General features: G+C 35.8%; 2 protein-coding genes across 2 annotated transcripts in view; both read left to right on the top strand.

Annotated features, from left to right (window-relative positions):
- Nucleotides 1-9,986, top strand: part of INTS2 (integrator complex subunit 2) — a gene marked incomplete at its 5' end in the record, with an annotated part of 44,171 nt that extends 34,185 nt beyond the window's left edge. The window contains 6 exons of the mRNA XM_080826635.1: nt 2,964-3,162; nt 5,221-5,472; nt 5,848-5,955; nt 6,086-6,191; nt 7,630-7,806; nt 7,913-9,986. Of these exons, the coding sequence (XP_080682761.1) occupies nt 2,964-3,162; nt 5,221-5,472; nt 5,848-5,955; nt 6,086-6,191; nt 7,630-7,806; nt 7,913-8,082 (1,012 nt within the window). The 3' untranslated portion in view covers nt 8,083-9,986. The remainder of the gene's footprint in view (nt 1-2,963; nt 3,163-5,220; nt 5,473-5,847; nt 5,956-6,085; nt 6,192-7,629; nt 7,807-7,912) is intronic.
- Nucleotides 9,987-11,807: 1,821 nt separating this feature from the next.
- BRIP1 (BRCA1 interacting DNA helicase 1) overlaps nt 11,808-22,622 on the top strand; it is a 182,975-nt gene continuing 172,160 nt past the window's right edge. The window contains exons 1-4 of the mRNA XM_080825921.1: nt 11,808-12,026; nt 14,177-14,299; nt 15,634-15,745; nt 18,871-19,044. Of these exons, the coding sequence (XP_080682047.1) occupies nt 14,204-14,299; nt 15,634-15,745; nt 18,871-19,044 (382 nt within the window). The 5' untranslated portion in view covers nt 11,808-12,026; nt 14,177-14,203. The remainder of the gene's footprint in view (nt 12,027-14,176; nt 14,300-15,633; nt 15,746-18,870; nt 19,045-22,622) is intronic.

Here is a 22,622-nt window from a genome sequence, read left to right as displayed (position 1 = left end):
TATGAGGTTCTTTTTTTTTTTTTAAGATTTTATTTATTCACTTGGCAGACAGAGATCACAAGTAGGCAGAGAGGCAGGCAGAGAGAAAGGAAGGGAAGCAGGCTCCCTGCTGAGCGGAGAGCCTGATGTGGGGCTCGATCCCAGAACCCTGGGGTCATGACCTGAGCCAAAGGCAGAGGCTTTAACCCGCTGAGCCACCCAGGTGCCCCTATGAGGTTCTTTTTATTTTTGTTTTGTCTATATTCAAGAACTATTCAGTTTAATATTTAACATGTGATTAGTAAAATCTAGCAGATTCTTAAAAATGGAATTATGGGGCATGCTCATTAAGACTTATGACTCATATTTCATATTGCATGCTCATTAAGACTTATGATTCATATTTCATATTTCTCATATTCATATTCATATTTTTATTCATATTCATATTTTTATTCAGCAGAAAGGCTGAAGCAGTTTATACTCCCAAAACAGTGTTTGATATTGTACTTCACTACTTTGTATAATACTTTCCAATTTGATAGGTGAAAACTTGTTTCTCATTTTATTTATTAATTTATTTATTTTTAAAAAGATTTTATTTATTTATTTGACAGAGAGAGAGATCAAAAATAGGAAGAGAGAGGGATGTCTGGGGTGGCTCAGTCGGTTAAGCGTCTGCCTTCGGCTCAGGTCATGATCCCAGCATCCTGGGATCCAGTCCCGCATTGGGCTCCTTGCTGTGCAGGGAGCCTGCTTCTCCCTCTGCTTCTGCCTGCCACCCTACCTGCCTGTACTCTATCTCTCTGACAAATAAATAAATAAAATCTTTAAAAAAAAAGTAGGAAGAGAGGCAGACAGAGAGAGAGGGGGAAGCAGGCTCCCTGCTGAGCAGAGAGCCCAATGCGGGGCTTGATCCTAGGACCCTGAGACCATGACCTAAGTCGAAGGCAGAGGCTTAACCCACTGAGCCACCTAGGCGCCCCTTATTTCTGATTTTAATTTGTATTTTAGATTGAATATTTTAATATGCTTTTTGGCTATTGATCTCTCTTCTTTATATTTTAGTCTAGTTTTCTATTGAAATGCTTATCTTTTTTGATTTGCAAAGAGTTCTTCATAAAGGAAATTGGTTCTTTATATGTATATTGCAGTTTTTCCCTTTGTTCTGTTTTGCCTTTTAATTTTGTTAATTTTTTAAAATTTAGTTTTTTTACCAAGTGATCATCCACATCATTTTTAAAAATAACAAACAATATAAAAATATATATACATAGAGAAAGATATAATGTTTAGGATTTGCTTTGAACTAACTCTTTGGTGGTGATGGGAAAGTGGATGGGGGTGTAGAGGAAATGATTGGCCATGTGTCAATAACTGTGGAAGGTGATGATAATTTCTTGGAGATTCATTATCATATTTCCTTTGTCATGTATGTATGAAAGTTTTCATTGTATACATTAGTAAGTGAATAAACAAGAAGATCAACAGTAAGAAAAAGGTGTACAGTGAAAAGTCTTGTTCGCTCTCATGTCTACCATGTTGCTATGGCTAAACCAAAATTGCTCTTTGACCTCTTGATCAATCCCTGATCCATCTCCAGAGGAAATACTGGTGTGTATATAGCTTTACTTTCTATGTATTTACAAATTTATAAATAGGAATACTACTTCTTTCAGTGGTTTAAAAAAAATAAGTAGTATTATATTGTAGGCATTATTTTGTTCTTTTTTAAAAAAAACTTGATATTGTTCACATGTTCTCCATATTGATATGCATAGGTCTAACTCATTTGTTTTCACTGCTGCATTGTAATCCATATGTAAATTACTAGGCTTGTCCTCTAGAAACTCTGATTCAGAATTTTGGAGTGGAGCTTGAGATTTTTGGAAACATTGTCATAGTTTTTTAATAGTGATACATATTTTTTTCATTATAAATACATAGATGTTTATCGTACTAAATTTGGACATTTCAGAAAAACCATTGATATGTTGAGGAACATTTAAGCTGTTTCCATTGTTACAATGTTATAAACACAGCTATACTGCCCGTTAATGCACTCATGCTAGTTCCTTCTGTGATAGACTGAGATGTGGCATTATCAGGTTATTCTAAGGGCTTGGCTTTTTTTTTTTTTTAAGATTTTATTTATTAGCACGCACGTGCGCGCGCACACACACACACACACAGGCTCGCACGCACAAGTTTGGGGAGGGGCAGAGCACAATAGACTCCCTGCTGAGTGCAGAGTGGAATAGGGGCTCGAACCCAGGACCCTGAGTGACCTGAATCAAAGGCAGGTGCTTAAATGACTGAGCCACCCAGTTGGTCCAGGGCTTGCCTTTTTACATTTTAGTGGTTACTAATTTATCATTTTTTTCTTTTTTATATTTCTTACATTTGTTCTTATTTCACTTAATCTGTAACAATTTTTGAGGTATGAATAACTGCTCTTTTTATAGAAGAGGAAACCAAGGCTTCGTAAATAACTTATCCCAGGTCAAGTGGATGAGGTACTTTTGGAATAGCAAGTTGTCTTGCTCCAAAGAAGAAACAGGAGTAGAAAGAATAAAAATTCTGTTCTAGTCTCCTTCTTCTTATCAATAATAGAATATTTCTCTTTCAGACAGCTGCTTTGCAGGTTCCTGTTTAAGAGATTTACTCTTAGTGCCATTTTTTGCAGAAAAGGAATCTTTTCTCTAGGGCATACATTATATTTGGTCTTAGCTGATAAGATTAAATAGGAATATTTAATATATATTCAATATTCAATATAATCTTGAGGATAAGACAAACATATTAAACTTTTCTAGAGGATAAGACAAACATTAAACTTATTTTTAGAAAAAATATTTCAGTGGAAGAGCGTTACTGCACTTTTTAGGTTTCTCAGGTACTGCTTTTCAGGACTGATTGATCATATTCCGACTAATTTATAAATTTATATTCTTTCTTATGTATTTTTCTTCTTTCTGTGGTAGATGCCCCCCACTAATGGATATTACTCTACACATGTTGAATGGATATCTTCTTGCATCCAAAGCCTACCTTAGTGCTCATCTGAAGGAGACTGCAGAACAAGATAGGCCTTCCCAGAATAATACAATAGGTTTAGTTGGGCAAACTGATGGCCCAGAAGTTACCAGAGAAGAATTGAAAAATGCTTTACTGGCTGCTCAGGTAATGAAATTTAGTCAAGGAAAGCATGGGTTTCCGGGTTAATATAATTAGTTAAATAGACGGCAGATGATTGCCCTTTATGTACAATAGTGACATATTGCGCATTTCTTTCATTACAGAATGTATTATAATGCTGTTTCCTTTGCTTCTGAAGATCAGATGGACTTTATTGCTAAAATTAGGAATAATCTTCATGATATTAGTTTAGTAGCCATTTAAATGAGATTTATACTTTAACAAAATAAGGTTTTCGAAACCAAATGGTGGAGACAAACAGAACAAGAAGTATATATATAATGAAATGTCAGGTACTGGTAAATAGTTTGACAACATGAAGAGCTCAGGGTTTTTTTTGTTTTTTTTGTTTTGGTTTATGTTTTTTTTTAAGAGCTCAGTTTTATATTTAGGAAAGTTATAGCAATGTAGAATTTTAGTGAAGACTTTAGTAACTTTTGAATAAGGCAGGAGATGTGAGATGATTAAATGTTAAGCAATTTGATGTCTTCAAAGTAGAAGTGTTTTCTTAGTTTGAAATATAGCTTCTAAAATATTTTCATTGGCAATAAGGGGAATTAGAGTGATAATATAGGTCCACAATCCCTTATCTATGATACAGAGATCAAAAATGTTATGAAAACTGAAGCATTTTTTTGGTAATTCAGTTGGCAAAAAGACCTGACCTGATGTGATCTCATTGTGACAAAACTTGACCTGAATTGATATGAAGCTATTTATAGCCTTATCCCACTTATGTGAATGTTGTTTTGCTGCAGAAATGTGAATATGTTTGACTGCACTGTGTGCTCTCCTAGTCTCTGCTGGAGATGTTATATAATATCACACACAAAAAAGAATTCTGAGTTCTAAAATAAATCTGGACCTCAGAATTTCAGATAAGGGATTGAAGATCATAATAACTACCATTTATTTAATGGTTGCTATATGCTGAGTACTATTCTAAGTTCTTTATGTATATTAACTCATTTAACCTTTATAGCCAACCTATGAGGTAGGGAGTATTATCCATTTTTACAAATTAGGACACTGAGACTTAGGGTGGTTAAGTCACTTGCTCAAGGCTGCACATTGATAAGTGGCAGAGCTAGTATTCAAGCCTGGGTAGTCTGGCATCAGAGTCTACAAACAAAAACAACCCCAAACCAAAAACCCTTTAACTGAAGAATGATAATTACAAAATAAAGCTAACCTTACTTTATAATCAAGTTCGTCAAACAGTTAGATGAAGTAATTGTTTTCTTCGATTCCATGCAGTGGCTGTCTTCCAGAGATACATGTCATATATTCATTTTTTGGTTACCTTTTCCTACTAGATAAGAGTCATTATAGCTCTCCTTTAAATGTAGGTAGGGGCATCAAGTGGGTCACCCCTCAGGAAATTACTGTTCTATGAAATGACACTCAAGCTTGTAGACTGAGCAACAATGAGTTGTACAGGTAGAATAAATGGTAAGGCAGAATTTTTCTTTGCAAAACCAGGGCTATAAAGAGCCCATCTTCAAATTAAAAGGGGAAAAAAAGCTTTAGGAAGTGACATTTAGGCATTACTTATTAACCATCATCTTCAGAAGAATTAATTGGTGAGAAAAAAGTGCCAGGTGATAAAAAGAGGGGAATACAGAATAGGATCTTGGGAGATGTAGGAATTTAAGAGGAAAGAGCAGAAGTTCTGGTAGAAGTCATCTTTTGCTTAGGTCCTCTTTTTTATATCACTAAATCAGAATACTCTTCTAGTAGGTGATTTTAAACTGCAGTCCATTGACCTGCCTTAGTGATATGTGATGACCCTGAAATTATGCATATATTTGTTTACTTACTAATTTTTATACGGAGAGGGTGTGTAGTTTTCTTCAGATCCTTAAAAGCATTCACGACCTTAAACATGGTGAGAATGACTGCCCTATAGATTGCTCATATGTGCTCTTTAAAGTACGTTCTTTTTTTTTTTTTTTTTTTAAAGAAACAATTGTTTTACTACTTTGGTTCACTTGAAAACAAAATTCTCAAAAATTTCTTAAATTCTGTTTTATTTGCTTGCAGGATAGTGCTGCTGTCCAGATTCTCTTGGAGATTTGCTTACCTACTGAAGAAGAGAAAGCAAAGGGTGTCAATCCAGACAGCTTGCTAAGAAATGTTCAAAGTGTTATTACTACCAGTGCTTCAAATAAGGGAATTGAGGAAGGAGAAGACAATTTGCTCTGTAACCTTCGAGAAGTTCAGTGCCTTATCTGTTGTCTTTTACACCAGATGTACATTGCTGATCCCAACATTGCTAAACTTGTTCACTTTCAGGTGTGTTTCAAAGAATGTTGCTTATATGGTTGACGTTGATTTTTGGGGGGAGGTAGTGCTTTGATTACTAAATTAATGGGGATCAGTTAGAAATTGGAGATCACACAGATGATCATGGTCCTTTGCAATATGGCCCAAAATTCAGAGTTTTTAGATTTCATTTCACTCTAATAAGTTCAAATAATTTATCTCTATCCTGGTGCACCAGAAAGGTGAAATGCCAGGATATATGTAGAGTACTGTAGCTTTCTGAGCAACTTTTACAGAAAGGAAGAAAAAAAATCTCCCTGTGTATTTTTATCTGCATTTGACTTATAGTTGTTGGTTTTTTTTTTTTTTTTCCCTAACTCTTCCCCCCGTTTCTTGTTGAGATAGGGTTATCCATGTGAACTTTTACCTCTGACCGTCGCAGGTATTCCATCTATGCACATCTGTCTGGATTTCATACCTGAGCTTATTGCACAGCCAGAACTTGAAAAACAGGTAACAGGCATTTTGGAGGTTTAGGAAAAATTTTAATCTCCCTCCAGTCTTGCTGGCTATCAAACATTTAAAAAGTTTTAATACTTAAGAATTCTTCAGAAACATGTAACATTTTGATTTTGCATTGCAGATATTTGCTATCCAGTTGCTTTCTCATTTGTGTATCCAGTACGCATTGCCAAAGTCACTCAGTGTGGCTCGCTTAGCTGTGAATGTCATGGGAACTTTGCTAACAGGTGTGTAGCCAACCAACATCAATAACAAAAACTTCTAACATAAAGTAGTACGTATTTTTACTGAATTTAGTAGTACGATGTTTCTGTGTTACTAATAGTTTAATTTATGCCATCTTTTCAATTCTTTGAAGTTTTTTAAATTATAAATGTGATTTATAGCATAGAGGAGATGAATAGGTAGGCAAATTGTATCTTTCAATTTGTGAATAATTACATATAGATTTAGGTAAATATAATAACCTTTCCAGGGTGGACTGGGTGGCTCAGTTAATTGAGCATCCAACTCTTGATGTTGGCTCAGGTCAAGATCTTATGGATTGAGCCCTGCACTGGGCTCTGTGCTTAGTGCAGAGTCTGCTCTGGATTCTCTCCCCCTCTACCCTTTTCCCTGTTCGCAAATGTGCATGTTCTCTCTAAGTAAATAAATAAAATCTTAAGGGAAAAAAAAAAGTTTTCCATATTTTACAAATGAAAATCAGATCTGCTTTCTGAATGTCATTAGGTCAGTAGAAGACAAATTACAATTTATTACAAAGGCTTAGAGTTCCAGAAAAATATAATCATGATGTCTAAATAAGAGATAAATATATTAGTTGTTTCCTTAAGTTCTAAAACATACCCTAATGTTTTAATCACCATCTGTTTTGTAGAGCAAAATGGTATGAAAATAAACTACTTTAAAAGAAATGAACTATAATTCAGTCTTTTAAAGTTACGACTTAGTTAATTTCATATTCTTTCTTACTGCTCCCATAATACTCTGTTCATTTTTCTTTTCATTATATTCACCCCATGTTGTTATTTTTAGCAGTTAAGAGCTTTAACTGCCTGAGTTCAATTGCAGCTCCACTACTAACTGGCTGTGTAGCTTTGAACAAGATTCTTCTTCTTCTTTTTTTTTTTTTAAAAGATTTTATTTCTTCATTTTCATTTGAGCGAGACACAGAGAGAGAGACAGAGAGAGAATGAGTGGGAGCAGGGAGAGGGAAGGAGAGAGGGAAAAGCAGACTCCCTGCTGAGCGTGGGCCCCCCCCCACCCCGCCGCCCACAATGCAGGGTTCGATTCCAGGACCTTGGGATCATGACCTGAGCTGAAGGCAGATGCTTAACCAACTGAGCCACCCCAGGCACCCCCTTGAACAAGTTTCTTAATCTAAGGTTTAAGAGTTTTTCTCCTCTATAAATACTTTCCTCATTTATAAAACTGTGAGAATTAAATAATGCATGTAATGCACTTATCACGGTGCTTGAAAATAAGAATTTATATGTTGGATGATGGCTGACTATTAGATTGTAAGCTCCCTAAAGGCAGGGATCAGATATATCTTAGAAAATTTAATAATCTCAGCACAGAGTATGGTGCTTAGTATATTCAATAGGCCATGTATATTGAATTTATATCTGTAAAGTAAAAAATTGTTTAACTTCCTCCCAACAGTTTTAACACAGGCTAAGCGGTATGCTTTTTTCATGCCAACTCTGCCAAGTTTGGTTTCCTTTTGTCGAGCATTTCCTCCACTGTATGAGGATATTATGTCTTTGCTGATCCAAATAGGGCAAGTCTGTGCCTCTGATGTTGCCACTCAGACAAGAGACATTGATCCAATTATTACACGTAAGTAGTAACTTATTTTCAAAGTTGTTTTAATATCGCAAACATAAAGGCCAAACTCCTTTCCAGATTCCTTGCCTTAATTTTTTTTTTTCCCTTATGTTTTTAGGTCTTCAACAAATAAAGGAGAAACCAAGTGGATGGTCTGGTATCTGTAAAGATTTATCTTATAAAAATGGATCTGGGGACACTGGAAGTATGGATCCTGATGTACAGCTTTGTCATTGTATTGAAAGCACAATAATTGAAATAATAAACATGAGTGTTAGTGGAATTTAAAAAAAACTACAACAAAAAAATGAAGCTGTTTGCTGCATACACTCAATATGAATCTGCATCTTACAACAACTCTAAACTGAATGGGAACAATAACATCTTGGAATCATTAAAAGATTCAGTTCAACATGGATATAGTTTAGAACTCTCTTTAAGAATTATGCTTGCTTATATTTGATTGGCAGTTCTTTGAATCTACTTTCCTGGTATGTTTATACTGTAGCAGCGGAACTTTTTTTTTTCTTTCTGTTGGGAGCACATTTAAGAAACTCATTACTAGAAAGTGAATTTGGCCTTATATTTACTTTTGCAATGAAGAAACAGTGCCATGCCTTTAATTTCTTATAAAGATGAGTGTGTGGGCAGCCCTAGTGTTTAATGTTAGCTAATAACATGTGACAATGATGCAATGATGAGAGGGAGAAAAAGGGAAGGGAGAATATAGGAAAAATTAAGGAGTTTAAATACCCAGTAGAAACTGCTAAAACTTGCAAGACAAGTAGTAGTAATGCGAGATGGAATTTTGCTTCTCAAGAAATAGTATTGAGAAGGCTTTAAAAAAGGCAAATAGCTTTTTGTAAATGATTTCCATGGAATTACATATGAGAATTTTAAAATTTTATACATTTGCTTCAATTTTTACTAATATGGAGATATGTTTAAAGAGATACTTGAATAATTTGGAATTTTAAGTTACTAATTTAGAAGTGTTTACAGAAACATCTTTGTGCAGAGAAGAACCTGAAAGGAGATCTCATTTAGGTTTTTTTTAAGATTTATTTTTATAATGTTTTACTGACTTACCTAGTGGTTGGGGGAAATACATTGGTATCCAATTAAAGTTTAGAGCAGTGAAACACACCAGATTAAAGAGCTCTTGGTGTGCCATCAGGATTATAATTCACATCATAGTTTTGGAAGATCTCTGAGTAAGAAAATATATACAGTGTTTGGACCTCAGGAAAAGTTAAAAATAGTGTAAAGTACCATGTTGCTGAAGGATTTTGCAGTCCTCCCCTAGTAACTTCCATTGATTAGGTAGATGCATTCAGGTAAACCATAGTCCCATTTTTTTTCTTTAATTAAGTATCCAACATAGAAGTTACTTCTCTTTGTTTTCTGAGATATACCTGAATAATACACTCCTCCCAACCCCTTCTTTTCTCTGCTTTGAAACAGACCTGTTCACTTGTAGAAGAAATTAGGTAGGCTAATAAGGAAGTGTGATTTTTAAGAAAAGAAATTGGACTTCAGTCTTCTCACTAGCATATAGGCATATGTCATTTTCCTCCTTTGTAAAATGGGATTACTACTGGCCCTACCTCATAAGGGTATTATACAAGAAATAATTTGTAGCTATTTCAAATCATGAAGTACACAGTATCCTAGATGATAGGATATTTATAACTTCTCTGATGCTTAATATTCAATGAAGTAATTTTGATGCAAAAATAAAGGCATCCACTTAAAAAAATACCATAAGAATTTTCATATTTTTAAACAAGGCAGTTTTATAAGTCTTTTAAGATTAAATACAACTGCTCCTGTTTTGTTTTGTTTAGTTTTTAAACAGAGGCTTTGGAATATTTTGTGTGAGTAGGTAAACTCTAGGAAATCAGAAAAGGGTTGAAATATGTTTTCTAACTAAATGCCGTGCACATTCCTGGATCACTTTTCAAAGACTGGTCAGAACCTGCTGTGTTAAAATAACATATGCTCTTTTTCATCAGATTTGTTGATGATGTAAATAAAATGTGTAAATATATTAGTAAATGTTAATATTCATGTATTTTAAGTTAAGGTTATAAGATTTGTCACAATGTGTTTTCTTTTTATTCAAGTGAAAACAGATGTGTGCAGCTATTTTGAATATTGGTTTATAAACATTCATATTCTTTATCAAATGTACTTGTAGTTTTTTGTGTTTCATTTCACTGCTGCTAACTTGAAAGGGACATTTCAAGGGAGTGGTATCCAGAACTGTCTGGCTCCAGAGTCTCAGTGTGTCCCTTTCTGTTTATGCCACATACATCAATTGGCGATACAAGGTAGAGTCAGTCGAGAGTCTTAGGAATTTAGGAGAGGAAAATCAGAATAGTTACCCTGGAGCAGTTACTTAAAAGATTAGATATTTTAAAAATTTGTAAATGCAGAATAACAATTTGAATGCATTTCATTTTTATAATGGACTTTTTAAAATAATAACTTTTTAATAACTTTTATAATAACTTTTTAAATAATGGACTTATTTTTATAAATTATATATTTTATAAATTATAAATTATCCTTCCACTGTCTTAATAAGTTACATTTTTAGTACTTTCCCTTCATCTTTGCTTTATGTAGACATACTGTCACATAATGAAATTCATAGTACCCAGCTGGAGTCTGCTTATTTTTTTTCAATTAATTTTATATGAAATTATTTTTGCAAGTTATTTAATTTTTATAATTATGGTTTATAGTAATTTATTTTTATAATTATTTTATTGGCTTCATGATGATTGAATTCATATAACTATCTCCCTATTATTATACTGGGAATTTTTTTTTCAGTATTATAATAGGCACTGTTGTAAATTGAGGTATTATAAGGGCAGAATTTATTTTCATTACTAAGTTTTGTCATTTGGGGACAGTGTAGTGAAAGTGAAAGTGAGGCAAATCAGTTCCCCTCTTGCCGCTCCCTCCTGCTGCAAACCTCTCTCCCAAACCAGTTTCTCGAATTTGAGAAAATGTCTCAGGTTTTGCTTTTTTGGACACTAGTATTTTAGCCAAGTTTAGACTATACAGAACTCTTTAAAAAGAGCAGTTCAGGGGCACCTGGGTGGCTCAGTGGGTTAAGCCTCTGCCTTCGGCTCAGGTCATGGTCTCGGGGTCCTGGGATAGAGCCCCGCATCCGGCTCTCTGCTTAGCGAGGAGCCTGCTTCCCCCTCTCTCTCTGCCTGCCTCTGTCGACTTTTGATCTCTGTCAAATAAATTAAAAAAAAAAAAGTTCAAGCCCCAATTAAAAAAAAAAAAAAGCAATTCAGAGAGATCACGATTAACCTATTTTTGAGGAAATTTAAGTATACTTCTTGGCAGAGAAGAATAAACTGGTCTCCGGAGGGACAGAGGTGGGTGAGCCTTTAAATGGAGGAAGAAGTTAGCTATCTGGTAGTAGAAGACATCGGAAGCGTCTGTCTGGTTTAATTTGGTATCTGGAAAAGCCTCGAATATTATGAGATCCTGTAAGCTGGTTGTCATCGAACCTTTTCGCCTCGTTTGGCTCATTCTGGCAATTGCCGCCTCAATCTTTTCGATTGCTTGACTACTTATAAAGTTCTAATTTGAATTGAGTGGCGCTGATGAATGTGCGGAGAAATCGGCAAGGCTTAAAGGTGTGTCTTCTCTGTTGGTCTACAGACTTTAATAGAGACTTCGATTTTCTAAGAAATCCATTAACGGGTTAAATCACCGGTGTCAAAAAGTCAGTTAAGAGCCTTAGGAATTCAGGAGAGAACTCTTTTCCTTTAAGACCCTATGATTTGGGCGAGTCTTCCCCTCTTGTGCGGTTCGCCTTCCGGTGCCGCCAGGTACCTTGGGTCCGTTCTTAATTGCGTAGGCTTCCATTGGGTGCCAGAGTTTTCGCCCCCTGACCTTGCACCAAGATTGGTTGCTGGATTTCTGGTCTTGGCAGGTGATTGGTTGTCTGAGCTCGCCCGGCGATTGGATGCCAGGCGTCGAGGGGTGGGAGGCGGGAATTCGTCTAGTGGAGAACGTAGCTGAGGAGACTGATGTGGACTGGAGAGAAAAGCTGAAGCAGCCCCGAGCCTGCGACCAGGCCCAGGTAGTAGCAGCCGGCTGGGGAAGAGAGAGAGGCGTGTGACCTTCTTTGCCCGCGCTCCACTGTATTTGCTTGCGGATATCTGTTTCCTTTTCTCCCGTGAATCGGAGCCCAGTCAGCGGTGCGTTTGTTTTCCTCAGGACGGGCAAGTCTGTCTCCTGTGTGGGGGTGAGAGCGGAGCCAGCTGGAGCAGTGCATTCTGCTTTCGCCCAAACTCCTCGCTGGCCCGTTGGTGTTGACTGGATCACGAGGGGCTCTGGGCTCGACGGGCTGAGGGAGGAGGGAAGGGTGAGGACGAAAACCTGGGGAGAAGTCAGCCTGCCCACCCCTATTGGTATAGTCCGGGGCTTCGCGCTAACTCTTGGCGGCAGGGGGCGACGGCGGGAGGCAGATAATTGTTTTTTTTTGTTTGTTTGTTTGTTTGTTTTAAAGGATTTTATTTATTTGACAGAGAGAGACAGCGAGAGAGGGATCACAAGCAGGAGGAGTGGGAGAGGGAGAAGTAGACTTACCGCGGAGCAGGGAGCTCAATGAGGATCTCAATCCCGGGACCCTGGGATCATGAACAGAGCCGAAGGCAAACGCTTATCAATTGAGCCACCCAGGCGCCCCCTGAGGCAGATAATTGTGATGTGTTTTTGTTTGCTTTATTCCATTGTTATGGGGGAAGCTACCCCATTTTGAGATGCCTGTTGTTACACCTGGGGCGGGGTATGGATTATTTCGAGGTTATTTCCGAGTAACTAGGCCAGCGTTGAGTTGTTGGTTCAGATTAAAGAGTTGGATTCCACCAAATCTCATTCTCAGAGCTTCACAGAATCCCAAAAATTAGAACTTGAAAATACCTTAGAATAGTGGTTCTTTGGGAACACAAAGGCTATGGTTAAGGTTATTACTGGCTTTCTAATCAGTTGCATTGCTATTTCAACCATCACTCCATCCCCACACCGAGTTTACTATTTTTTTTTTTCCACATCTGCAAAGTAATACCAATGTATATCATTTCCCCTTCTCTCTTCAGTTATTTCTTTAGGATGTGTTTCTGGGAATGAGAAATCTACGGACTCTTTCAGAAAAATGCAGTCATGCACAGAAACTTATGCATGCAAGATCAAGAGATCACAGTTTCTGAATTATATCTATGTATCTTAGGTTAAGAAAAGTTGGCTTAGAAGGGGGATTAAAGTAGATCGCTTCTGTTTTAGATATTGGAGTTTGTGCACATTTCTGTGCGAACATTATCTTATTTTTTATTCTATTTTATTATCGTTTTTAGAGATTTTATTTATTTATTTATTTGAGAGAGAGAGAGAGAGAGAAGAGCACAAGCAGGGGGAGCTACAGGCAGAAGGAGAAGCAGGCTCCCTGCTGAGGAAGGAGCCAGATATGGGGCTCCATCCCAGGGCCCTGGGATCATGACCTGAGCTGAAGGCAGACACTTAACGGATTGAACCCCCCAGGCACCCTCTACTTTATTGATTTTTAAAGATTTTATTTATTAGACAGTGAGCACTATTGTGGGGGGACAGGGAAGGCAGAGGAACCAGTAGACTCCCTGCTGAACAGGGAACCCATGCGGGGCTTGATCCCAGGAGCCTGAGTTGTTGACCTGAGGCTAAGAGAAGCTTAAGGACTGAGCCACCCAGGTGCCATACGGTGCCTTATATACACATAATGTACAGACATTATCTTATTTAATTCTTAACTCAGTGCCTGGCTAATTTTTGTGAAAACCCTATCAGGTGGGTAGTATTATCTCCATTTCACAGATGCAGAAATTAGTTCTGAGAGGTTAAGTGACTCACACAGAGGAATTCAAATTTAGGTTTGCTTTAGTCCAAAACTCGTCTTTCCATTATACCCCACTGACTTTTAAATAAGAATTATTGGGCACCTACTAAGTGCCAAGGCATTGCTTCTCTCATAAGGGTTTTTAAGTTAGGAGTTACTACAGATACAGATCTTAATTTAGAGAAATGAAGAGACATGATCAAGGTAACATATATGAGTTGTTTTCAGAACCTGGTCTAGAGCTTGTTCTTTCTAACTCCTAGTCCACAGCTTTGGCCAGCAGGAATACAAATCCACATTTGTCAGATTTTAAGACATGCTGTCAACCGTTGTGATTTATAAGACTAGGAAATTCTTTTACTTTCCCATTTGTTTTGTTCAAACATTTATTCCAGTTTTAATTTTCAGACATCTGTCCTAATGTTGGGTATCTGGTTTTCTTTGGTATTGTTTCAGTATTGATTTTCATTTCTGTTGCAGTTAGGAATCTGAAGTAAATAGTAAAGCATGATGTCTTCAGTTTGGTCTGAATATACAATTGGTGGGGTGAAAATTACCTTTCCTTATAAAGCATACCCATCACAGCTTGCTATGATGAATTCTGTAAGTATTTTTCAATAGTTATTTTAAGTCTTTATTAAGATACAGGTGCTTATAATACATAAAACTACATTTGTGTTTTCAGAGAGTACATGGATTGAAAATATTTGCCAGTTCATTGAAGAAGATTTAAACTTTGGAAAAATAATGCTGATCACTGCTAAACTTTATATATCCATTGTTATAATGGAGACAAAGGAGAACATTCTGAAAAATATTCTCACCTCAGTTGGAGCTTCTGTTTACTTTGCAGAATTAGTGCTTTCTACAAAATATTTGCTATATATTACACAGAACAGTATATTTCTCACCATAATTTTTCTGAGATAGTTGTCAAATAGAAAATGAATATACAAACAAGTAAATCAACTTTCCAACTTTGTTAAATCTGAATATTTAAAAATTTACCATATTTTTTGAGTTTATACCTTATTTGTGAGCAATATTTACTTCACATATTTTTAATGTTGCATAATGATATACTATAACCACCTGCAGATGTTGACTTTTTTTTTTTGCTTAAATTTTTAAGATGTAGGCCTGTTGACTGTTAATCTGTTTTACTTGCTGTATAGTATTCCGTTTTATGGATATACGAGAATTTTTTTTACCTATTTTCTTTTGATATACTTTAAAGTTGTTTACATCCTATAGCAATTTAAACAATGCTGCCATGAACTTTCTTATACAGGTTTCCCTGTGTTCATGTATGAAAATTTTGGACTATATACATAGGACTGGACTTGCTAGAGTTGGGTATCTTCAATTTTACTAGGAATTGTTAATTTCTGTACAGAGTGGTTGTAACAATTTACACTCTCAAAAACAGCATCCATTAAGTTTTCATCAAAGATATTCATGTGCTGTATTCTAGTTTTACACAAATGATTAAAGCACAGATTGCTTTTTTTTTTTTTTTTTTTTTTTTTTTAAAGATTTTATTTATTTATTTGACAGAGAGAGAAAGATCACAAGTAGGCAGAGAGGCAGGCAGAGAGAGTGAGTGAGGGAAGCAGGCTCCCTGCCAAGCAGAGAGCCCGATGTGGGACTCGATCCCAGGACCCTGAGATCATGACCCGAGCCGAAGGCAGCGGCTTAAACCACTGAGCCACCCAGGCGCCCTGCTTTTTTTTTTTCATTTCTTTTTTGCCTGATATCCTTTTAAGGCCATAATAATTTTAGGGAGAGATATAAAAGAATAAAGTCTAGGTTTAACTAAATACTGCTGGAAGTGCAACCTTACTTCTCATTGTTGTTGTATTTATACTGTTGATGGAGAGAGACCCTAATGAAGTAAACTGTTTATTGACTTTTTTTTATCATTTTTGTGTCCATAGATTGTCAGAGGATTAAATAGTAAGCAACATTGTTTGTTGGAGAGCCCTACAGGAAGTGGGAAAAGCTTAGCCTTACTTTGTTCTGCTTTGGCATGGCAACAGTCTCTTAGTGGTAAGTAGTTGGTTAGTACTTCAGGTTTCTTAGTGAGACCAGAAGAAAATATTTTAATAAAGTATTTTTTATGCAGACTGACTCAAACCATGTTCTAGCTAGCTAATTTATTTATTTATTTGTTTGTTTATTTATATTTTTATTTTTGTAAAGATTTTATTTATTTATTGACAGAGACAGACACAGTGAGAGAGGGAACGCAAGCAGGGGGAGTGAAAGAGGGAGAAGCAGGCTTCTGGCTGAGCAGGGAGCCTGATGCAGTGCTCAGTCCCAGGACTCTGGGATCTTGACCACAGCTGAAGGCAGATGCCCAGCGACTGAGCCAGCCAGATGCTCCTAGTTAGCTAATTTAAGTACAGATTCTTTTTTTTTTTTTTTTAAATTTTATTTATTTATTTGAGAGAGAGAGAGATCACAAGTAGGCAGAGAGGCAGGCAGAGAGAGAGGGAGAAGAAGGCTCCCCGCCAAGCAGAGAGCCTGATGTGGGGCCCGATCCTAGGACACTGAGATAATGAGCTGGGCCGAAGGCAGAGGCTTAACCCACTGAGCCACCCAGGCGCCCCTCTTTTTTTTTTTTTTTTTTTTTAAATTAACATATAATGTATTATTTGCTTCAGTACAAGTAATGTATTATTTGTATACAAATTATGTATTCAATACAAATAATGTATTATTTGATACAGGTCTGTGAATCATCAGTCTTACACACTTCACAGTACTCAGCATAACACATAACCCTCCCCAGTGTCCATAACCCAACCACCCTATTCCTCCCCCTCCACTCCCCCAGCAACCCTTAGTTTGTTTCCTGAGATTAAGAGTCTCTTATGATTTGTCTCCCTCCTCAGTCCCATCTTATGTCATTTTTTTCCCTCCCTTCCCGCCATGACCCTCCCCCACCGCCCCTGTCATCTCAAATTCCTCATATCAGAGAAATCATATGATTATTGTCTTTCTCTGATTGACTTATTTTGTTTAGCATAATACCCTCTAGTTCCATCAACGTTGTTGCAAATGGCAAGATTTCGCTTTTTTTGATGGCCACATAATATTCCATTGTGCATATGTGTGTGAGTGTGTGTGTGTGTATACACCACATCTTCTTTATCCATTCATCTCTTGGTGGACATCTAGGTCATCTAGGTTCTTTACATAGTTTGGCTACAGATTCTCTTTTAAGAATTTTTTTGTAAGTTGTTTATCTTTTTTTTTTTTAAGATTTTATTTATTTGAGAGAGATTGAGTGAGCAAGAGAGAGCACAAGTAGGAAGAGTGGCAGGGCGGGAGAAGCAGAAGATCGAAATGCAGGGCTCGATCTCAGGACCTTGAGATCATAACCTGAGGTGAAGGCAGATACATAACCAACTGAGCCACCCAGTTGCCCCAAGTTACATATCTTCCAAAAGAGTTTCAACTGAGCAAAATGTGTTGTTAATTCTAAAACAGTTCTGAACATAATATAGTCCTTTGATGATTCAGAGTCTACATGAGAATCTTGGAATGCTTAGTTATCATTATGAAAACGATTATGATAATTTATATGTAAAAGATGCAAGAGATGGGCCTGTCATGATGCTGTAACATACACAAATAATCGCTTTGAGTAAATCCTGTAATATATTTGCTTATTTGTCCCTTCCTTATAACATTAGACCATAGAATCTCTAAAGAAAACATTCTAGTTGATTTTTTTCTACTTGTTTGGATGCCAGATAAGCAAAAGTTTATTGTAATATTGTTTTCATAAATACATTATTTTCTGTTACTTTTACTTAATTTGCTAACAAAAGCCTAGTAACTTTTATTTTTATGAAAGACTTGCTAATATACATAACGAATCTGAAATACAGTGTTGGATATATTTTAGTTAAGTATTAGATGGATTTGACCTAAAGTATTAGGAGAATTTAAAGTTAAGCACAAGTATATGTACGTATGTATTTATGTATTTTTATATGTGTGTGTGTGTGTGTTTAAAAGGAAACATGCTACTGATAAGACTTAAAAAATAAAAAGTAAAAATTTTATAACTTTTGTTCATTTTGATTGTTAATGATGTTACTCTTTGGGGAAAAATGAGATAATCTGTTAATCTAAAATTTTAATGGGAGACTGAAAATAGAATTAGTAGTATATATGTAGTACAGATGGGAAAATAATGTCAATACTGTTCATAGAAAATAACTTCATTTTTTTTAGTATCTATGAATTGTGTTTTTGTATATGTAGGCAATTGCTTCTTGGCCTTTTAGCTAAGATCTGGTGTAGTATACGTGTAGGCACACAATGTAGACCACTATTACAATTATATATTCTGTTTAAGTATTAAAAATTACCTGTTTTACTTGAACGTTGATCTTAAAATAGATTTTGGTACATGTATCAGAATTGATACATCAGGGGCGCCTGGGTGGCTCAGTGGGTTAAGCTTCTGCCTTTCGCTCAGGTCATGATCTCAGGGTCCTGGGATCGAGCCCTACATCGTTCTCTCTGCTCAGCAGGGAGCCTGCTTCTCCCTCTTTCTCTCTGCCTGCCTCTCTGCCTACTTGTGATCTCTCACTCTCTGTCAAATAAAGAAATAAAATCTTAAAAAAAAAAAAAGAATTGATACATCATGAAACATGTTTCTATTTGAAATAGATATATAAAGTGGAAATTATTTAACCCTTATGTATTTACATTATTTAATGTATTGAGCTTTATGTCTTCAGGGAAATAGTAGTAATTAAGAATATACTTTAGGTCTTTATTTTAATCTTCCCTGCTTGATGTTTTAATAAATCTCAATATAAATGAATACCCAGCTAGTTAACATTATTAATCTTTCTATTATCAGATTTTTACAAATGATGTAAATTGATGTTAACTTCTTTATAAGTGTTTCTAGTGTAAGTGTTTCTCTCTTGTTGTAATTTGATGCTGGAGACAGGGTGACCAATTTGCCCAGATCTGCCAGGTACTTTTCTAGTTTTAGCACTGAAAATCTTGTATCTTAGGAAACTTCCCAATCTCGGGCAAATTGGGTGGTTTCTCATCCTAGTTGCAATTTTTTAAATGTTTTTTAAATGAGAAATATTACAACTTGGGTTCTTTCTTTTTTTTTTTTTTTTTTTTTTTTTTTTTAGAGAAGCCAGTGGATGAAAGCTTAAGTAAAAAACCTGAAGTACCATCATCATGTTGTTGTGCATGCCATTCAAAGAATTTTACAAACATTGACTTGAACCAAGGAACTTCACATCATTTCAACAGTCCAAGTACACCACCTTCTGAAAGAAATGACACTTCATCAAATTATCAAGGTAGTTTATATTTTTGCCTGGTTCTGTTGGTATATGTAGTCGCCTTAATTATTGCTGGTGTGAGACTTAACTAAGATACATTTGCTTAGCATAATTGACTGTGTATCTCCACCTAATTTCTCTGGAATTATTTTTAGGTAACACATTTGATAGATAGCCTTGGACTATTTTATTCTTGGCTTGACTTTTAATTTATTCAGACATTTTGCTAGCTTAAATTTTTTTTTTGCTAGCATTTTTTTGCTAGCTTTTTTTTTCTTTTTATATACATAGTTTTTGTAATTGGAGTATAATTGACACACTGTATTACATACATTAGTTTCAGGTGTACAACATAGTGATTCAACAAGTCTAGGCGTTGTTCTGTGCCCATCACAAGTGTGTCTTCCATCCATTGCCTTATGTCATTACAGTGCCATTGACTATATTCCTATGCTGTACCTTTTATCCCTGTCACTTATTCATTCTGTAACTGGAAGCCTGTATCTTCCATTTCTCTCTGGCAACCATTAGTTTGTTTTCTGTGATTATGGATCTGTTTCTGCTTTTTTTTGTTTATTCATTTGTTTTTTTAAAAGATTCCCCACATAAGTGAAATCATGTGGTGTTTTTCTTTCTCTGTCTGACTTATTTCATTAGCATAATACTCTCTAGGTCCGTCCATGTTGTCACAAATGCCAAGATTTCATCCTTTTTTATGGCTGAGTAGAGAATCAGGTATGTTTTAAATATGATCCTTAAACAGTTCGTACTAGATTTAAGATAAGTATACTAAGAATATCACAAGATTATTAATTTTTAAAAATATTTCCTTGGCTTTGAGTATATGGAAAGGATTAACCATTCTTTATCTAAGCCAAAAACCTAGCAGACATCCTATATACCTTGTTCTTCCTTATTTCTCCATGAAAACCTCTTTCTCCATTGATAGCTCCTTAGTCCAAAGTGCCATCTCCTGGTTAGAGCACGTAGTAACTTCTTTTCCTGCTTTTACTTATGTCATCCTTTATTCACTGGCAGGAAAAAAAGAGGTTGCCATAATTGACTTAAGTCTAAAGGGTATCCACTTCTCTTTTTTTTTTGTTTTTAAAGATTTTATTTATTTATTTGAGAGAGAGCGAGAGAGGGAAGAGCAGAGGGAGAGGGAGAGAATCTCAAGCAAACTCCTGATGAGCACGGAGCCCCACATAGGACTCCATCTCATAACCCTGAGATCACAACCTGAGCCGAAATCAAGAATCAGGCACTTAACCCACTGAGCCATCCAGGTGCCCGTAAATAGTATCCACTTCTAGAACAAAGGATGGAGTTATCTTCCTCTAAAACATATGACCATATATGGAGGAGGGTAGATACTTGAACTAAAGTATGATTCTGTTACGAATGAGGAAGAAGTGGTTGAATACACAAAACAGTATAGACAACACTATTGGTCAATTCTCTATTGGAGAATTGGAGATTCTCTATTGGAGAATTCTCTATTGGAGAATCTCCAATTCTCCAATAGAGAATAGACCAATAGTGTATACTGTTTTGACCCTTAGCAGTTTTGGCTTTTCTTTCCATTCCTTAAGAGGATCATGCTTTCGCCTACCTCAGAGACTTTGCTTATGTTAGTATTTATTCTGAGGAAAGTCCCATCTTCCATTTGTTATCCTGAATTTCCTTTAGGTCTCAGCTTAAATGTCATTTTCTTGAAGGAGCCATACTGACCTTTCTGTCAGACTAGATTTGGTTTCCCTATTCTGTCTTCTCACTGTGCACCTCTCCTACATAGCACTTGTCACAGTTTGTATTATCTGTATTTCTGTGTACATCATTTGTCAAGCTCTGCTTCCTATAGCAGACTATATACTCTCTGAGGTCAGGGACCATGTCAGTTTGCTTATCGTTGTATTTTTTTTTAAATTATTTTTATTAACATATAATGTATTATTTGCCCCAGGGGTACAGGTCTGTGAATCATGTTTACACATTTCACAGCACTCACCATAGCACATACCCTCCCAATGTTCATAACCCAACCACCCCTCCCTATTATTGTTGTATTTTTAGTACCTAGCAGAGTGCCTGACATATGGTAGGTGCTAGATAAATATTTGTTGTATGAATGAGTGGAATTGATTTTGAGATAATTATAGAAATTCTGGTTTATGTTATATACAACCTGTTTTTTAAGATTTTATTTATTTGAGAGAGAGTGAGCACAAGCAGGGGGAGCAGCAGAGGGAGAGGGAGAAGCAGGCTCCCAGCTGAGCAGGGACCCCATGGGGTCCTGATCCCAGGGCCCTGGGATCATGACCTGAGCCAAAGTCAGATGCTTAACCGACTGAGCCACCCAGGTGCCCCTACGACCTGTATTTTTTTTTTTAAACAAACTTACTGAAATATACTTAACATAACTATATATATAAATGGTACACTTTGGTAATTTTTGATATAGATGTACCTCCTTTAAAGCGTCAAGGTAGTGAACATGTCCATCACTTTCAAAAGTTTTCTCATGCCCCTTTGTTATCTCTCCTTCCCAAGCCTCCATGACTCACTTTTTCCCAACAACCACTGATTTGCTTTTAGTCATTGTAGATTAGTTTGCATTTTTAAAATTTACTTAAATGGAATCTTAGTTTATACGCTTACTTGTCTAGCCTCTTTCACTTAGCATAATTCTTTTGAAATTTGTCCATGTTGCATGTATCAACAATTTGTTCCTTTTTATTATTGAGTAATATTCTATTGTATGAATATACTACAAATTGTTTATCCAGTCGCCTGTTGATGGATATTTGAGTTGTTTCTAGTTTTAAGCTATTACATATAAAGCTACTGTGAATATTTCTGTGTAAGTCTTTGTTATAGACATGTGCTTTCATTTTTTGAGGGTAAATACTAGAAGTGACTAGATCACTTATGTTTAACTTCCTAAGAAACTTCCAAGCTGTTTCCCAAAGTGGTTTTACCATTTTAAATTCCCACTAGCAGTGGTTGGGAGTTCTCATTTCTTTACATCCTTGTTAATACTTTGTATGGTCAGTCTTTTTTACTATTCTAATAGGTATGTAGTGGTATCTCATTGTGGTTTTAATATGCATTTCCCTAATCACTTAGGACAGTTGGGGATCTTTTCATGTGCTTATTAGTCATCTGTATCTTTGATGAAATGTCTGTTTAAATCTTCTGCTTGTTTTTTTTTTTCTTATTGTTAAGTTTTGAGAGTTCTATATATATTTCAAGTACAAAATTTTTTTAAATCAAATCTGGTTTTAGCTTTTAGTTTGAGATATTTCAAATTAATTTTGTAGATCATGTGATGTATAGATCCAAGTTCATTTATTTTGCGTATGGATATATAATTGTTTGGCATCATTTATTGAAAAAGCTGTTTTATCCACTGCCTTGTGCCTTTGTAAAAATCAGTTGTCAATATATGCTCAATGTGACTGTGAGTTAAAGTTGCTTAGAATAGTTTCTCGAAGAATCAGATGTGGTCCAGGGTTGTATTCTGATACTCTATTTTTAAGTAATTCTTTAATATGAAATAACCTAAATACAGAAAAGTGTGTGGATTTTAAGTGTAT

Source organism: Martes martes (assembly GCF_963455335.1).
Source record: "Martes martes genome assembly, chromosome: 16".
In the NCBI taxonomy this organism is placed as follows: Eukaryota; Metazoa; Chordata; class Mammalia; order Carnivora; family Mustelidae; genus Martes; species Martes martes.
This window is presented reverse-complemented; position numbering and strand designations above follow the sequence as displayed.